The 20,295-nt window shown below is 31.2% G+C and overlaps 1 protein-coding gene across 1 annotated transcript; it reads left to right on the top strand.

Moving 5' to 3' along the window:
- Positions 1 to 2,353: 2,353 nt before the first annotated feature.
- Positions 2,354 to 6,665, top strand: LOC137806353 (LRR receptor-like serine/threonine-protein kinase RGI1). Its single transcript, XM_068606405.1, has 2 exons — positions 2,354 to 5,658; positions 5,910 to 6,665. Exons 1-2 carry the CDS (start codon positions 2,763 to 2,765, stop codon positions 6,407 to 6,409), a joined length of 3,396 nt encoding a protein of 1,131 aa, XP_068462506.1. The 5' UTR covers positions 2,354 to 2,762; the 3' UTR covers positions 6,410 to 6,665.
- Positions 6,666 to 20,295: the final 13,630 nt, after the last annotated feature.

Genomic DNA, 20,295 nt, shown 5'->3' with positions numbered 1-20,295 from the left:
ATTAAATCAGATATTAATACCTATTATGAAAATGTGATTTTTGTTGGTCCACAAGTGAGAAGAAACTGTAATGAATACATATATAGTTAAAAGTCAGATAAATGATTATGAATAAGTGTGGAATTAATAATAACGTTTCTTATAATAATTTTGTTTAACAGAACGTTGCAAGTGGTAACTGTAAAACAGTATAAAGTATAAACTGTTATCTTCTTTAAAATATTTTTTTAATTTTATTTTATTGAGAAATCAAATTATAAATTGTAAATTTTTTCTAACAAAAATTGTGATGAAAGAACGTTTAATATATTAAAAGAATCTTTAAATGCGTAATTATTAATAGTTATGTAAACATTAAACAAACAATTAATAGTAAATTATTGAGATATTTTAAGAACTTTTTTTTTTCATAATAGCATTAGAGCCTGTTGAATATAAAATTATTCCCAACTGATAGTTACACCTTTAATTTGTTTGGATTGAGTAACAAAAATTGAAGAAACAAAAAAAAAAAGAAAAAAAAAGTAAAGCAAATGTTGTCATTTAGATTAAGAAAAAAATAGTAAAAGTAAAAATAAAATGAAAGCTTGTAAACAATTTCATTGATGAAATAATTAAAATAAATATATTTATAAAATAACTAAATTATCTTATAATTATGAATTAATTTTTATTAAATATTAAATTATAATTTTATTTATTTTTTATTAATATTATTAGTTTGAAATTTTATTTTTGTTATTACTACTATTTTTTTATTATTAATCATTAATATTATTATCATATAAACTCATTTCTTTATTATTGTTATTATTATTCATTATTTTTTGTTTACTATTTTTATTATTATTATTTTATATAAATTATATATAGTCTCAATTATGTCTTAGAATTTAATTCAAGTAGAGATGTAATTCACCCTAAACCTTTTTCAGGAAGAGGAACAAACACAATTAATAGTGGAACAACGAAAATCAAAGGAGTAAAGAAAGTTAAGTTTTTTTTACAAATGGTTCCATTTACAAGTTTCAACAATAAATCAGAACTAAACACAAGTAAATGAATTCAAACATTATCCACATTATTAGCTCCAAATAGAGTTATTTCCATAGGATTTTTTTTTTCTAACTTTCACATTACAACTCCTTTTAATAATAAAATATTTGATTGTTGAGTAAATTTCAATTAGAAGTGGCAATACGGGCTGACTCACCTCGCATAGGTCTGTCCCGCATTTAATCAACAAAATGTGGATCAGCTTGGCCGGCTCCGCATAAGAAGAGTGCGGAATCATTTCACTAACTCACCCCGCATAAGAGGTAAACCTGCAGGGTCAACCCCTGTTAGAAAAAAAAAATTCAAAAATTAAAATTTCATTAACTATAAAAAAACTTATTCCTACTACTGAAAAATTAATTTTTTATCTCTATTTCAATTCATTCAATTAAGATAAAAATATAAATTCAAGTATGAAGGTTGTTCAAAGGTTTGATTAAAAATAATTAAGTTTTGTTTTGCATCTATTTTTCATATATATATATATATATATATATATATGTGTGTGTGTGTGAACGTATAATAATATCTTATCAAAGTTTTGCTACAAAATATTTTAATGAAGGTGACTAATTTTTTAACTATCCTATTGAAATCTCCTTTTTATATTATTTTTTATTAACAAATTTTAAATATAAGATTTTATTTAAAATTAATTTCTAAAGTCTCTTTTGCTTGTTAATCCTTTTCTGACCGGTGTCTGAAATTTCTGGTTTGTATGTATTTGATTAAACATAAGTGATTTATTTAGGTTGGTCAACTGAATTTGTTATAGTAGGAAGTTAGTGACAAACTTTTAGGAGGAGGGATTTTCGATGTGCGATTTTGTACATGGATCACCCTAAAGTGGTTTTTTTTTCATTGCTGATAAAAAAAACTAACTCTTTAAAATGATTAAAATAAAACCTTTTTTTTTATAGTACATTAAATTCAACTATTTTTAAATAAAATAAAATAAATGTCACACTCCAATAATGAATAAATAAATGGGTAATGAATAAATGGGTATGATTTATTCATATAACAATATAAGAATGATTATTCTAAAATTGAATAGGATAGATAATTCCTTAAATAGTAAATACTCTATTTTATGAAAGTTTTTTACTATAGACCAGTATAGCTTGAAAATACCAAAAAAACCATGTGTGATGGATGAGAAAGGAAGGAGACAATAATTTATTAAGAATTTAGAGAACTTTTCTTCTTAAAAACTTTTCACTAAAAATGAGAGAGGGTGTAAGAAAACAACTGGCCAAGACAGTAGCATGAGTGAAGACCAGAGCAATAAACAAAAGGCATAAATCAGATGTATGTGCAGTGCAGCCAAGCTCCAGAGGTATATAATAAGATGCCTATGTTCATTGCAAGAAACACCACCTGGCACACCCCCATTATTCTAATGCTTTTGCTTAGACACAAAGAAGCATCTTTGGTGTGGAGGGGTGGTGCTACTTCTGCAGCTGCTGCAGATTTTCTGATCTCTAGGCATTCAGTTTTATGTTATTTTATTCTCCTATGGTTTCTGTGAACTGCTCCTTTTAGCTTTGTTTTGGAAAGAGAAGTGCTACTGTGAGTTTGAGTTCAAAGCAAGAAAGCCACAGCATACACATTCTCACAAGGTTGAGTGAAGAGTGCAAAACCCAATGACTCAAACCCAAGGAGAAGAAAAGTTTGGAATTTGAGGCAAATGTTTCATTGTTTCAATGCTCAGCTCGAGGCAATCCTTGTACATCTCTTCCTCTTCTTCTCCTTCTTCTTCTTCTTCTTCATTCTTTTGTATCATTCTCCTCCAACTTACGCTTCTCTATGGCATTGCCTTCTCTGCCAATCATGAAGCCTCAACTCTCTTCTCTTGGCTCCATACTTCTGCATCACCACCACCTCCTTCTTTCTCTAACTGGAACATCCTTCATTCCAATCCATGCAACTGGACATCCATAACATGCTCCTCACTAGGCTTTGTCACTGAAATCAACATACAATCCATCCCTCTAGAGCTTCCTATACCTTCCAACCTCTCTTCATTTCACTCTCTTCAAAAGCTTGTCTTATCTGATGCTAATCTAACTGGAACCATCCCTTCAGACATTGGTGATTGCTCTTCTCTCACTGTCATTGACCTCAGCTCTAACAGTCTTGTTGGTTCAATTCCTGCAAGCATTGGAAAGCTCCAGAACCTTCAGAACTTGTCTTTGAACTCTAATCAGCTTACTGGAAGGATCCCAGTGGAGTTAAGCAACTGCATTGTTTTAAAAAATCTACTCCTTTTTGACAATCAGATAAGTGGGACTATCCCACATGAGCTGGGGAAGTTGTCACAACTTGAGTCTCTAAGAGCAGGAGGGAACAAAGATATAGTTGGGAAGATTCCTGAAGAGCTAGGAGAATGCAGCAATTTAACCGTGTTGGGACTGGCTGATACCAGAATATCTGGTTCTTTGCCTGCTTCTTTGGGTAAGCTCACAAAGCTTCAGACATTGTCCATCTATACCACCATGCTGTCTGGTGAAATTCCACCAGAGTTAGGTAACTGTTCTGAACTTGTTGACTTGTTCTTATATGAAAATAGTCTATCAGGGTCTATTCCATCTGAGCTTGGCAAGCTCAAGAAGCTGGAACAGTTGTTTTTTTGGCAGAATGGTCTTGTGGGGGCCATCCCAGAAGAGATTGGTAACTGTACAAGCTTGAGAAAATTTGATTTCTCCTTAAATTCTCTATCTGGGACTATACCTGTATCTGTGGGGGGTCTCTTGAATCTTGAGGAGTTTATGATTAGTGATAACAATGTGTCTGGTTCAATTCCTTCCAGTCTTTCAAATGCTAAAAATCTTCAACAGTTGCAAGTTGACACAAACCAGCTCTCAGGCTTAATTCCACCAGAGCTTGGTCAGTTGTCAAACCTCATGGTGTTCTTTGCTTGGCAGAACCAGCTTGAGGGAAGCATTCCCTCCACTTTGGGGAACTGTAGTAATCTTCAAGCACTAGACTTGTCACGCAATGCACTCACTGGTAGTATTCCTGATGGCCTATTCAAGCTCCAAAACCTCACAAAACTGCTTCTGATTTCCAATGACATATCAGGTTTCATACCAAATGAAATAGGCAGTTGCAGCTCTCTTATAAGGTTGAGGCTTGGAAACAACAGGATTACTGGTAGCATTCCCGAGACAATAGGCAAGCTAAAGAGCTTGAACTTTTTAGACCTCTCTGGGAACCGCCTCTCCGGTGTGGTGCCTGATGAGATTGGAAGCTGCTCTGAACTGCAAATGATAGACTTCAGCAGCAACAACTTAGAAGGTCCTCTGCCTAATTATTTGTCTTCACTATCAGCAGTTCAGGTGTTGGATGCATCTTCCAACAGGTTTTCAGGTCCTTTACCGGCAAGTTTGGGCCGTCTTGTTTCTCTGAGTAAGCTAATCCTAAGCAATAACTTATTTTCTGGGCCTATTCCTGCATCATTGAGCCTATGCTCAAATCTCCAACTGCTTGATCTTAGCAGCAACAACCTCAGTGGAAACATACCAGCTGAACTTGGCCGCATTGAGACTCTAGAAATTGCTCTTAATCTTAGTTGCAATTCACTCCGTGGAATAATCCCAGCTCAGATATCTTCTCTTAACAAGCTTTCCATATTGGACCTCTCACACAACCAGTTGGAAGGAGATTTGCAACCTCTTTCTGAGTTAGACAACCTTGTATCGCTCAATGTTTCTTACAACAAATTTTCTGGCTGTCTCCCAGATAACAAGCTTTTCAGGCAGTTGACATCAAAAGACTTCACTGCAAATCAAGGGCTCTCATGCTTTGTGAAGGATTCTAGCAAGACTGGTATGTCACTGAACGGAAATGAAGTAAGGAAGTCGCAAAGGCTTAAGCTAGCCATTGGATTGCTGATAGCCTTAACAGTAATAATGATTGTTATGGGGATAACTGCTGTCCTCAAAGCAAGAAGAATCATCAGGGATGATGATTCAGAATTGGGTGACTCATGGCCATGGCAATTCATACCATTTCAGAAGCTAAACTTTTCAGTGGAACAAATACTGAGATGTTTAGTTGATAGAAACATTATTGGAAAGGGATGTTCTGGTGTTGTATATAGAGCGGAAATGGACAATGGTGAAGTCATTGCTGTGAAGAAATTGTGGCCAACAACTATTGACGCAGAAGAGGCATTTAAGGAGGAAAAAAGTGGAGTTCGTGATTCATTCTCAGCTGAGGTCAAGACCCTTGGCTCAATCCGTCATAAGAACATTGTCAGATTCTTGGGGTGTTGTTGGAACAGACAAACGAGATTGCTTATTTTCGATTACATGCCGAATGGAAGTTTGAGTAGTATACTTCATGAGAGGACTGGAAATTCTCTGGAATGGGAACTTAGGTACAGAATCTTGTTAGGTGCTGCAGAAGGCCTTGCATATCTACATCATGACTGTGTCCCTCCTATAGTCCACAGAGATATTAAAGCCAATAATATTCTCATTGGCCTTGAATTTGAACCTTACATTGCTGACTTTGGCTTGGCTAAACTTGTTGATGATGGTGATTTTGGTCGTTCTTCCAATACAGTAGCTGGTTCCTACGGATATATTGCTCCAGGTTAGTGAGCCTTCCACACCAACTTGATTACATTCTTCTTCTGGATTTTTACTTCTTGTTTACATGCAAAAGTTGCTTCTATTCTTCTACATAAGTTAGTGTCTTATTGTAGGAAAACAAATGTGAAGAAATTGTAGGCAATAGTCTGTTTTAGAAAGCTTCACATAGTTGCTTGGACTTTAATGAAATCACTGGCTTCATTTCGTATCATATTTTAAATCTTTTAACATCTGACTTTGAAATTGTTTCAGAATATGGCTATATGATGAAGATCACAGAGAAGAGTGATATTTATAGCTATGGAGTAGTGTTGTTAGAAGTCTTGACAGGTAAGCAACCAATTGATCCAACCATCCCAGATGGTCTACATGTTGTTGATTGGGTGAGACAGAAAAAGGGTCTTGAAGTGCTTGATCCTAGCTTACTCTCTAGACCAGAATCAGAAATAGAGGAAATGATGCAGGCATTGGGAATAGCATTATTGTGTGTGAACTCATCTCCTGATGAAAGGCCAACAATGAGAGATATTGCGGCTATGCTGAAGGAGATAAAGCATGAAAGGGAGGAGTATGCAAAATTTGATGTGCTTCTAAAAGGGTCTCCTGCAAATAAAAACTCTGGTGGAGTTCTGCCAACAGCTTCGTCATCAGTACCAGCCATGCAAACTTTGAAAACAAAAAGCAATCACTCAAGCTTCTCTGTGTCTTCTCTGCTCCATTCATCTTCAAGTGTCAAGATGGGTTCCAAATGATGAAGCTAAGGAGAGCATAAGCATGCTGTTTTAGTCTCTTTCATTGTCAATGATCCTTGTGTTATTGTTCTTTACATGCTTGTAAATTATGTTATAGCTGAATTAAAATCAACAAATAGATCCAGAAACTACATGTGTGGCTTTTGGAGTATCATTGAAGTGTATCCAAATCAAAATAGCTTGTACTTAGTGATATCCATTTTCGAATTCAGATCATGTCAGCACAGCAATAAAATCCAGCCAGTGTTATAGCTGATGAACTGCCTAAAATTTTACTTCTGGTTAGCAAAACTGAATACTGTCAACACTTTTTTTTCTGAGTCATTGAATAGCGTTTCTCAAACAGTAAGGAAGAGCTTTTGCTTTATCAATTCATAACCTTCAACAACACTCTTTCTTTATCATTTTTATCTTTCTCTGGAACTTCTATAATAACTTTAACAACACTCTTGCTGTTTTAAGGGAAGTTGATGGATTTGAGAATAGATAATCCATGAATTTTTCATTAATCAAACTGTTCTTAGAAGATCCATTGGGAATATAGTCATTCCTTCGTATCTTCATTATTTTCAAACTACTCTTGCATCCTGTAGTACTAACAACAAAGTTAGATATCCCATAAAATCCTTTGTTTCTCTTAATAGACTTTCCCCTTGTTTTAAGCATGTTACTCTTTCAATTTATGCAAATTCTGAATCAACAAGCTATGAATTTTCTTCTCAACAAGAAGAGTGGAAAAGAGTCATGAATGATGAACTTTCAACCTAGCAAAAAGAATAATACATGGGATATTAACCTGAGAACAATACTTTTCACTATGAAATAAAAACCAAATTTTAGAGACTAAAATAAGTAGTTGCAATAGTAACTAAATTATAGACCATTTTAAAAATTAAAAAAAAATATTGGTTTTTAAATTAGTTTCTATTATTGTTAAATAGTTTCTAAATTGGTATCTAATTAGCAACTAAAGTTTTAACTACCAATTATTTAGTTTCTAAATTTGGTCTCTAAAATCTTGGTTGCTAATTAGATACCAGAAACTATTTAACAATAATAAAAACTAATTTTGAAACCAAATTTTTTTTGTAGTTTCTAAAATGGTCTCTAATTTAGTTATTATTGCAACTAATTATTTTGATATCTAAAAATTGGTTTCTATTTCATGATTTTCTTATAGTGTTGGTTGCAAGTAGGTCTATAACGTTGATGGTATTATAGTTGATGTGAAATCTCAATTTTTATTTCTAGAGCATAATTCTCAACTTTAATTTCCAATTCCAAAATGCACTAAAATCGTGAGGACAATTTTAGAATTTCAGAAATTGAGAGGGTGCAGGTTAAAATTGTTTAGGTGTATAAAGCACAACCTTAATTTGATAATATATTCAAAATGACTCCGCCCATTGGACTATACCAGGTCAATTTTGGACCAAATCAAATTATTCTGAAAAGGTCAACACTCAATTCAATACCCTTACTCATTTGTAATTAAACCTAATATTTAATATATCGTCTAAGATATAATAGAGAAATAACTTAACTAATCAAAATAAAATAGCAGATAAGAAAAAATGAATATTGGACTAAAGTTGTAGATTTTTGGGAACAAATGGATTAAAATCATAAAAGAAAACCAAAGTCACATAAAAAAATTGCAGTTTAACTTAATAATAATAAAAATATTAATTTTAGTTCAATTTAATTTTCATTTTAGTTCATCTTGCTGTTACATCTCGTGTTTCTATGCTTGCAATAAGTGATCATTCCTACTAAAAGTGTGTTTGAATTTACGTACATTTCCGATGAACATTAATGATCCACAAAACATGGATATTCACGTTAGAAGTACATTGGAAAGTTAATTTCAGTTCCAAAGAGATAAAAAGCACTTAACACAATCCGTTATATAATTAATTAATTAATTATAAACCCTAAACGCTTTGGAGCCCTAAACCGTTATATAATTAATTAATTAAACCGTTATTTAATTATATATATATATATATATATTATAAATTATTATTAGACAATAGGATTTGGTTTGTGTCAAAATACTACCGATGAGGTGGAGAAAAATATTTAAGTGATGGGGACAATTTTGTCAAGAAAAAATGATTCTTAGACAACTAGGTTTGGTTTGTGCCAAAATACAACTGATAAGATGCGACAGATATTTACGTGACGAGGACAGTTTTGTCAATTGGCCAAAACAGATAAGAATGAAAAAATTGAAAACTGTAAAGTGATAGGAAATTAATGTGATAAAAATAAAATTGTAAAGTTCAAAATTTATTCTTTCATGTTTTAAAAAAAATCATTTCAATAATTTTCTTTTAATAATATAGCAACATAATAAAATATATAATATTTAAATTTGAAAAGTTAAAAAAATAATTAAAATTTTGATATAATAAAATATATAATATTTAAATTTGAAAAGTTAAAAAAATAATTAAAATTTTGATATTATTAATTGTTAAGTAACTAATCTCTTAAAATAATTAAAGTCTTTCTATTCAATTAAACGAGACAAATGTTTGATAAAAAAAGTTCAAAACAATTAAAATTCAAAAAAAATCTCATAGTGTAGCATTTTCAAAAACTAACATTTTCAAATAAATTTATGTTATGATTTTAAAAAAAAAAATTATGTCATGATTCTTAAAAAAATCATTTATATAGAGCATATGAAAATCTATTTTTTTTCAAAATAAAATACAAATTAGAATAATAAAAGTCGTATGTTATTATTAATAATATATTTTATCAACCCAACAAATTTATTTATTTATAATTTATGAGATTAATAATTTTTAAGCATAAAAAAATTTGCATATTTAATGTCTATTTAAAATGATTCGAAAATTTAAAACCTTGAACATAAATGTTATAAACTTACAAAATAATTATATTATTAAGATAGTAAATTTTAATAATATTTTTTATTTATCATTTACATCCTTATTTTTTTCTTGTTAGAATGTTAATAGACATTCTTTAGAAGCTTTTCCTAAATTATCGCGAGAAATTCAGAAAGTTTAACCTCGTAAACTGATTAAACATACTCGTAATAATATACATTGCTTACATGAAAGAAAATAAAAGAAAGTATTAAAAAAAGAACAAAATGATGATATGGATTACGAAATTCAAAATCATTTATTCGAAAGGGTTTGTGTGCATTCATTTGTATTTGACAACCCTTTTGCTTGATTGTCATTTTTAGCACCACCACAAACCCCGTTGAGCTAAATATAAGTTATATATAGTCAATTCTACTCCAAGCAAATTAAACCAGTCATATTTGAGGGTGTTCCTTGTTTTGATGGTCTCATTAAGAAGGTAAAACCCTATACAAGGACTACCACTTATGCAAACATGTGAGCTTTGTGTTGTTCTTAGGCAGGATGGTGCATGAGGTGTGTCTAAAGTGACGAGACCAAGGTACAATTATCTAATCTCAATGTTAATGTAGTTAATCAGTGTAAGTGATGACATGTGTAGGAATAAGTGGTGACCCTAGCTACCAATTTTCTCCACAGTTAATTAATTTTAAAATTTTTATGGTTTGTGTTGTTCTCGTATAGGGTGGTGCAGTGCATGAGGTATGTGTAAAATAACCCCAGTGAAGGACACGAATGTCAAGTTCTCTTATATGACATTAATGTAGTTAGAGACAGTCATATTAAGTGGTGACCTATGTAGGAATAAGTGGTGACCTACTGCTCAGTTTCTACACAGTTAAGTAATTTTAGAAATTTTAAGTTTTGTGTTGTTCTTGTGTGAGGTGGTGCATGAGGTGTGTGTGTGTAAAGTGACCTCAATGGAAGACACCAAGGTACAATTATCTAATCCTAGTGTCAATTAGTTAGAGTAAGTGGTGAACTATGTATCAGTAAGTGGTGATCAGCTACCAACTTTCTGCACAACAAAGTAATTTTAGAAATTTTGAGCTTTGTTTTGCTCTTAGGTGGGGCGGCGCAGTGCATGAGATGTGTGTAAAGTCACCCCATTGGAGGACAAGATGGTCAAGTTCTCTAATGTGATTGTTAATGTAGTTAGTGACATTAAGTGGTGACCTATATAGACAAAAGTGGTGACCTACTACCAAGTTTATGTACAGTTAAACAATTTTAGAACTTTTAAACTTTGTTTTGTCCTTGGGCAGTGGCGTGTGTGTAAAGTGACCTCGGTGGAGGACACCAATGTCAATTTCTTTAATCTCAACGTTAATGTAGTTAGTCAGAATAAGTGGTGACGTGTGTAGCAATAAATGGTGACCTACTACCATTTTTCTGTACAACGATGTAATTTTAGAAATTTTAAATTTTGTTTTGTTCTTGGGTGGGATGGTGCATGAGGTGTGTGTAAAGTAACCTTAGTGGAGGACACCAAGGTCAAGTTCTCTAATCTCGGTGTGAATGTAGTTAGTCACAATAAGTGGTGACATGTATAGGAATAAGTTGAGATCTACTACCAAGGTTTTACACACTGATCAAATTTGTTAAAATATGAGGTTATTGTTGTTCTTGGAAGGGGTTGTACATGAAGTGTTTGTAAAGTGACCTTAGTGGATGACACCAAGGTCAAGTTTTGTAATATCAGTGTCAATTTAGTTAGTGACAGATAAACTAAGTGGTGACCTAGGTAGAAATACATGTTGACCTATTATCAAGTTTCTGCACATTGAAGTAATTTTTGAAATTTTGAGCTTTATGTTGTTCTTGGGTGGGGTGGTAGATGAGGTGTGTGTAAAGTGACCTCAGTGAAGGACACCGAAAAAAGTTCTCTAATCTCAGTATCAATGTAGTTAGTCACAGTAAGTGGTGACTTGTGTAGGAATAAGTGGTGACATGTTATCAACTTTCTGCACACTGAGCAAATTCCCGACATTTTAAGCTTACTGTTGTTGTTCGGGGTGATGGTGCATAAGGTCTGTGTGAAATGACCTAGTGGAATGGTGAATTTCTTTTATGTCACTATTATCGGTGTACAATTATCATAGTGGGCCAGTCGAACTTGTAGTTGTGTACAATATTTGTAATTTATGTTTTAGGTTGGACAATTTTATTAGTTGGTGGGTCTGTGTTACCAATGTTACATTGTTCAAAATGTTTAAAGTAATCAATTTCATTTTTCATGTGATAAATAAATTTCACATGTGATAAACAAACTTAGTTCACCTTATTTATCATTTTCCCTAACCATTATGCAACAACTAAGTCACAACATTCTAAACTGTTTTTGTGAATGACCAACACATTAACCTCAACCATACTCGAGTCCAATTGGTCAGTACTTCAATAAATAAAATCATTCATACTGAAGCTAATCACAATATGCATTTAAACATACAAAACAACATTTTGAATAAAATTATAACAATATTGTCAAGAAAGTATAATTCAAAAGTATACTTACGATAAATATTTATTTTATTTAACAACATATTCGACTAGGCTAAATTGAGATTGTAAGAATATGAAGATAGATAGATAGATAACACTTACTAAGTTGGAAGAATATTATTATTAATATTATTAATCTTAACATTGTTATTATTAATAATATTATTAAAACTAGTATTAATATTAAAATTAAAATTAATAATAATATTATTATTATAATTACTACTACTATTATAATAATAATTATTATTAATTAATGTTATTACAATTAATACTAATAATAATAATATTATTATTATTAATATTAATAATAATATCAATAATAATAATAAGAAATCAAAACGAAACACAAACTTTTTTTTTATCAGCAATGAATAAATAAAATTAAAGGGGATACTTCAGGGGTATCCCAACCCATATACAGTAACCAGAAGTGGACTTCCTATAACATCCACAAGCGAAACTCTCCTTTATGGTTGGAGCAGAACAACCTTAAAGTGAGAAAACCCTACCCAAAAAAAATAACCAACATCAGCGACCACCGATTACACATATGGTGAACGCCGCTTCATCGATCGGCGATCATGTTGACCTATGGAGAACGCCGCTTCATCAACCGGCGATCATGTTGATCTTTGCATACCTATGGCGACCACCGACTACGCACAAGGAGATCGCCGTTTCAACGACCGGTGATCATGTTGACCTTGTATAACTTCAGCAACCTCCGACTACACACTTAAGGAGAACGCCGCTTCGTCGATCGGCGTTCATGTTGACAGAACGCCGCTTCATCAACCGGCGATCATGTTGACCTTTGCATACCTTCGGCGACCACCGACTACGCACGCATGGAGATCGCCGTTTCATCATCGACGACCACCGACTACACACGCATGGAGATCGTCGTTTCATCATCGACGACCACCGACTACGCACGCATGGAGATCGCCATTTCATCGACCGGCGGTCATGTTGACCTTTGCATACCTTCGACGACCACCGACTACACCCGCGTGGAGATCGCCATTTCATCGACCTGCGATCATGTTGACCTTTGCATACCTTCGACGACCACCGACTACACCCGCGTGGAGATCGCCATTTCATCGACCGGCGATCATGTTAACCTTGTATAACTTCGGCGAACGTGGCGGAAATTTCCTCATACAAACCTTGCTGGATTTGAATCTGCACACATCAGTGAATACCTACAACATATCATGGCCCCTTCTTGCAACGTTTCCCCCTTCTTGCACATGTGGATTCCTTAATATACCAAAGGGAAAACTTAACCCTCATCACCATCACTAGTGGCAGTTTTGTAAGCATAGACCCGGATTAAGAATCCAGTCCGAAAAGGCGTAGTCAAAAGGAAAGACCCCATGTTTTAACCTTAGCCATACTGCCAACTGAGCTAAGTGGACAATTTCATCAGCATCAGCTACCCCTTGCTCAAAAACAATCAAGTTCCTTTGATCCCATATACACCGTACAATAGCAACCCAAAATCCCATCCAAATCTGGTTCTGATTGGCTGTGTAATGTGGTAGCTGAAAGCTCTCGAAGTGAACTAGAATGTCCTTATGCTGGACAGACAAAATTCCTATCCATCTAAGACATGAAGACCAAAGTCTTTGAGCAAGGACACAATCCAAGAAGATGTGTTGTGCCGATTCTTCAAAACCGTTACAAAACACGCAAGACGAAGAGGTGACTCCCAAACCTCTTCGAATGAGGTTATCAAAAGTTGGAAGGCGTCCAAGTAAGATCCTCCATGCAGTTACCAGGGCTTTGGGCATCGCTTTTGCTTCCCATAGACGAGAAAAGACTTCCTTTGAAGCGCCTTCATGCTGATGACATAAAATTAGGTGAGCAGATTTCACAGAGAAAGCACCACTCTGATCCCCACTCCAAACTAACGTATCCTCATCTTCTTTGCTCAAGGTCTTCCCTGTTATGAGGTTGTGCAGTTCTCCCTCCATAGCACTTTCCCAACTGAACCTAGCTCTTCTCCACCTTAACCGCCAATTCCAATATGAATCCTCCCAACTACCTACCTCAGCCACCGTCTTATCTTGGTCCAGAGATACGGAGAAAAGCCTGGGAAACAAGGAAACACAAACTTAACATGGAAGAAAAACAAAATGAATAAAATTTACAACTATTGAGAAAAGCTTAAAGAAAAAAAAAAGTAACAAAAGAAAAGAAAAGTCATAAAATAAAAGAGCAATGATATATGGACAACCCCATTTTTTTATACAACCACATTACAACTCTCAATACTATTATTTTAATACTTTTTTATATCATTTAATTACAAATTTACCCTTTACTATATATATTTATTTCTAAACCTATCACATCAAGAGTTGTATACAACTCCAATTCAAAATAAAATGCAAACAAAGAAGAGTTTCAAGAGTTGTATCTCGTTGCATATATTAAGAGTTGTATCTCGTTGCATCTATTATGCTGGTTTGTGCCAAAATACAACTGATGAGATGAGAACATATATTTACGTGATGGGGACAGTTTTGTCAAATGACCAAAACAAATATATATGTTATAACAAATTATTGAAAAGGCCACTGCGAAAAATACAAAGCAATATAATAAAAAAATGTAAATATGTTTCATAACTCTGCACTAAATTATAATTATTTTTTTTATTAAATTGAAATAATTTAAATTGTATTGACTTAATTACAATTAATATCTTTTAATATACGGTTATCAAAATAATATTTTAAAAAAATTATGTTAATTATTTTCTTATTATATCATAATTGAAAAAGGAGTTGGTACCTTGATGCGTAGCTGGTTCCAATTCCAGAACTTCTTCCCATTATTCAACCATCTTGGTACACCATTCTCATTCTAGTATTATATTAGAGTTATGAATTTAAGACGAATCTTATAAATTTCCGATCTTAAAGTTTATGTTTATATGATAATAAATTTAAAATTTTTGGATTTATACAAGACTCTTAATTAGTCATAAGAATAAAAGATTATTTTTATTTTGAATAAATATTTGATAATAATAAATAGTTTTTTAAAGCTAGAATTGTAAGCTATTCTTACTCTATTGAAAAAGTAAACGGTGTAGTTTAATTAAAAGAATATGGAGACAACACAAAACGACAGTAGTTTGAAGTGGCTGGGAACGTGAAAAGTACGTGCAAAAAGGAGATAGAAAACCAAATGTTGATCATGCCACGTTTCTATAACTATATGAGAAAGCTTATTCTATTGTCTTAATGGTTATTTTATTGCCACACTCTCTTCATTAGTTTTTTTTATTCTATATGTATGCTGGCATGGCGTGCCAACACTTTTTTCAGCCATGCATGATAGGGGTGCCAGCAAATCTCATCACATGTTTAAACTCATAATCAAAATATAATAAATTAAATATATTTTTCACTCGAAATTTGAATTTGATTTTTATTTTTTAGTTTAAATTTTATATTTATTGGATATTTGTATCAAGAAAAGTATTAGAGTGAATTGTTGGAGATCCCACATCGACTAGAGATTAAAGCCTTTTATGGTATATAAGTGGGTATAAACCTTAACTTTATGAGTTGGTTTTATGAGATTGAGTTAAACATGTCATTTTTTTAAGTGATAAACGATTTTTCAGTAACCACTAAGATATTGAAATATTATACGTTAACTTATTACTATATATTTTTTATCAATAATAAATAAATATGAGTCATTTTAGAGGTGGTTCAATCCTTATATATAATGATAACTCCACTCCCATGCATAACTATACAAAACACTCATAACTTAACCCCACATAACATACTAAGTAAATATCTAAATGTTATAATATTATATAAACAAATTATTAATAAAAATTTATTCTAATTATTTTCTTACTATAATTTCTCAAAAATTTCAAACTTGAAAATTATAAATAAAATTGATAATTATTAATTTTATGTTATAGTTCACAGACTAAAAAATATATTTAACCCAAATATAATCAAAATAATAATAATAATAATATTAATTTAAGGCATTGTTGATTCCATTTTCAGTTTAATGGATGGAGGCCATTTCCCAAGTGGGACACAATCACCTTTCAATCATATCCTTGTTCTTTCTTCACTTTATATTTCATCAATCACTTTCCTTCATGTGTTTTGCTTCTCTCTTATTAAATTTTTAACTCACATATTTATTCCAACTTTCTTTCTATCTCTCTCAATTTCTTTACAAAAAAAAAGATACTTATTTATATTTAAGTTGGTCAAATAATTTTTTTTTCTCAATTTTAGGTCTAGAGAGTACGAAATCTCAAATACATTTTGGTTATAATATATATATAATTAAAACCAGCAAAAATAAAATAAACATTATAAAAATATAAAGAGGGAAAAACATAGTGTGGTGTGTTAATGATTCTTTCTCTCTTTTGGATTTTGGTTTCCATTTGAAAACAAATTATAAAGTGGGATACTTGTCACACATAGAAAGCTAACTAAGTGAAGAATCGTATGAGACGATAACATTTTCCTTTTTGGTAAAAAACAAAATCATGGTAAAAAACAAAATCACGAAATAACATTTTCAATCTTCTGTTTTTGGTTACACTAAATTAAGGATAGGAAACAAATTAATAGGTTGAAACGTAATTGGCTTCTTACATGTTGGTGCATATCCAAATGTTGTCCAATCTTTAATTGTTAAAAATGTTTAGAGCTTCATTTAGAAACTTATAGTGATCATCTTTCAAACAAAAACACAATTAAGTATGATCTAATGGAAATCACTTTTATATAAAAAAAAATTCTTAAAAAAACAACAATATCATGCAAATATTTTACACATTATATGAAAGTGAATATTTATATTAAGAAATTGTTTAATTTTAAGCATGAAGCTTATTATAAATATACCTTATTTGTGATCTTATTTTCTCACACATTGCTTTGTATATATTGAAAGGAGGCCAACAATATATCCTTAAACTTATAAAGATAATATATATTGAGTAAAATAACTAGTATGGAATTATATTTTGACTTAATTAATCTGTGAAATAAATTAATAGAATTTTTTTAATAATCTTATTTAATTTGATTAAAGTTATTTTTGAAAAAATGTCGGTGATTTTTAATGAAATTTGTGTCACATATATTTGATAATTAATTTTATTCTATTTTTGTTCAAAATATATCCTACTATTAATTATAAACGAAATATTTTGTTTCTTTTGTGAGTGTGAGAGGAATAGAAATTTAATTAAATATGTAACTAATGACAGGCATATCTTTGTAATTGAATATTATTAAAACTATTTACAATTATACCAATAATGAAAATTTAAAAATAATTTTCTAATGAATTCCGATAACTGATGCGTGCGTTTCAAAAACATATCGACATAAATGATTAAATTAAAACACGTCATTTGTATCAATTATGGACATAAAATCAAATTCGATTAAAGATCAATGATAATTAAAATTATTTCAAAATTAAGTATTATTTCAGAAGGGAAATGTTTTTAAATCTAATAGTTAATATTAAATTTTAAAATTCAAATAAAAACTAATTAAATATAAATAAAAAGAAAAGAAATTTTTAATATTTAATACTTAAATATAATTAAAACACCTAATACTCAATAGCCACATCATTATTCCCTCAATAAAATAGATTAAGAAGTTATTCCATCTTAATATCGAGTTTTAAATATATAATTACATTCGAAGACCGAAAGATATAATTTTGTAGCCTATAATATTTATCTTTGAATCGAATAAGATTATTTTTGGAAAAATAATATTTGTTATAGTAATTGGATAAGACTAATTTTGAAAAAGATATTTGTTATAATGTACCAAAACCACACATAGTTTAATAAAAATAATGAGCATTTTATTTTGAAAAATTTGTTATTTAGGATTAGAGGTATACGAACATATCTGTTATAAATATATAAAACTTTTGACTCTAACTCGTTTAGTTTTCAAACTTTATAAATTTTATTGTAGACTCACGAACTAATCCTTTACCTTTCTAAAAAAATTAATTTTAGTTTTATTTTTTAATAAACATTAGTAAGTCAAATGCATACACAGAAACATTATATTCATTTTATATCCATTTTATTTAGTAGTAACAAAATGTCACTAAATCATAAAACCTAACACATATCTCTATCACACAAATCACATCATTGTTGAAATTTAAGCTTAAACATTGAGTGTAGATATAATAGAAGATGGATAGATGTATCAACTTAAAGAGGTACTTAAAGAGGTGTTGAAAAAACCAAAATATATAAAAGAGAAGAGAAAGCTTGCAATACCTTTATGGATAAAAGTATAAAACAAGAACAAGATCCACTTCAAAGTAGAAAACATATAGATTATAAAAAAAAAATAAAAGAAAAAAGTCACCTTTAGAGAGATTTTCAAAAGATAAGTGCAATAAAGATTTATTTGTCCAAAAAATTCTTCGGGATAATAATCAAAACAAGAGTTTCAAATTCTGAAGACACTTAGAGTATTTTCACATAACAATTTGCATTCAATATTCAAGTATAAATTTTTATAATAGATGAAACCTTTATTTACTGATTTTAGAATTGGTCCTAAGAGTCATGAGGAATAGGTATGAAGTAATGTGAGCACAAGAATAAAGAATCCTAAGTGTGATCACAAAATTAATGATTGGACTAGTGTGAATACAAAACTAATGATTACATCTAATGTAATTATTAATCTGAAGTGTGATCACAAAACTAATTATTACATCTAATCTAATGTAAACACTAATCCTAACAAAGCAATTTACATTCAATATTCAAGTGTAATTTTTTACAATAGATGAAGCCTTTATTTATAGACTTTAGAATTTTTTCAAAGAGTCACGAGGAATGCGTATGAAGCAATGCATGTGAACACAAGACTAAAGAAACCTAAGTGTGCTCACAAAATTAATGATTACATTGTTGTGAACACAAGCCTAATGATTATACTAAACTAACTATTACATCTAATGTGAACATTGATCCTATGATTACACAAAGTTAACTTTCTTAATGATGTACTTAACACATGTGGTGTCCAATTAGTTAGGAAGACATGTAAAATAGTTACAACATTCGCATACACTTGAAAGTGAAAAGTGAAAAAAGTTACAACCATCACATGCACTTGAAAGTGACAAGTTGAAGGAGTTACAATCACTACATGTGCTTAAAAGTGACATATGAAAGAAGTTACAACTTTCACATGTGACTTTCTAATCTTTGGTCGTTCATCTTTGGTATTTTGGGAAATTCTAGAGTATTCCTAAATCTTCTAAAATATTGTAGAATCTTCTAAAAACATTACAAATGATACTTTTTCTTATTTTTTTTTCTTTTGAATATTTCTTGTGTAAATTTTCCTTTGAATTTATTTCTAATTTATTTACCTTTTATTCTTCTTGTTAGGACTCATCGATCATCTTCTAAATTCTCACTTCCTCCTTCTTGATTTATTTCTTATTCATTCATAATCACATCAAATGCATTAAACATAATCTTAATTTCATTATAAACTAATAGGGCCAATTAAACAATCTATTCTATAAATATCTAAGTCAAGGATAAGCATAAAAACCTTTATAAATATCATATAATCCACATTATAAATATCCTTACAAGAACCATATTCAAACCAAAGTCATTTTAAACATCAAAAACATCAAACCAAAGTCATTTTAAACATCAAAAACATCAATTGAACCAAACCATTTGAAACAAAATAAAAAATAAAAAATCCAACACATGTTCATAAAGACCTTTTAGGATTCTCTATGTTGGGGTGAATCTTCCACTCACGTTTCAAGACTTATTAGACTAACCCTTGATATCATTCCTTGCATTGTGCATTATTCTTTGATAATTTCTTGATTGATTTATGTTTGACTAAGTTATTAAAGGTTTAAGGTTGGATAAGTTTGAGCTATATAGTGATCTTAAAGGTAAGAGTAAGGCTATGGTGAGTGAAATCATGATGGCTAAGTTAGGAGATGGTTTCTTGCGTTCTTAATGTGCTCCTGAGTTCTAGCTTGAAGGAGTGATTCCTTAAGATGTATTGAGATCTAGGGTGTTTTTTTTCTTGAATTTTGATCAATGTATTGGTCGAGTTTGACAAATAAGAGAGTTTGTGTGGAAATCTATATGGAGGTATTCCTTTGGAAGAATGATTTGTGAGATAATCTTGGTGGAAGCATGTTTGGTATTGGTCCTGTGAGGTGCAATCCCGTGAAGTGTGATTGTGTGGGGCAGCGATTGTGTGAGGTACATCAATTGTTGAGCGTGGTGCAGTTTTGTGTGTAAGGTGCTCCTTTCTAAGGTTAATAATGGTTGCACCTGACATAATCGTTGCATCTCACACAATCGTTGTTCCACACAATCGCACTTCACATGATTGCACCTCACGGGATCACACCTCACAA

Source organism: Phaseolus vulgaris, chromosome 3 (genome assembly GCF_000499845.2).
Source record: "Phaseolus vulgaris cultivar G19833 chromosome 3, P. vulgaris v2.0, whole genome shotgun sequence".
Taxonomy (NCBI): Eukaryota; Viridiplantae; Streptophyta; class Magnoliopsida; order Fabales; family Fabaceae; genus Phaseolus; species Phaseolus vulgaris.
This window is presented reverse-complemented; position numbering and strand designations above follow the sequence as displayed.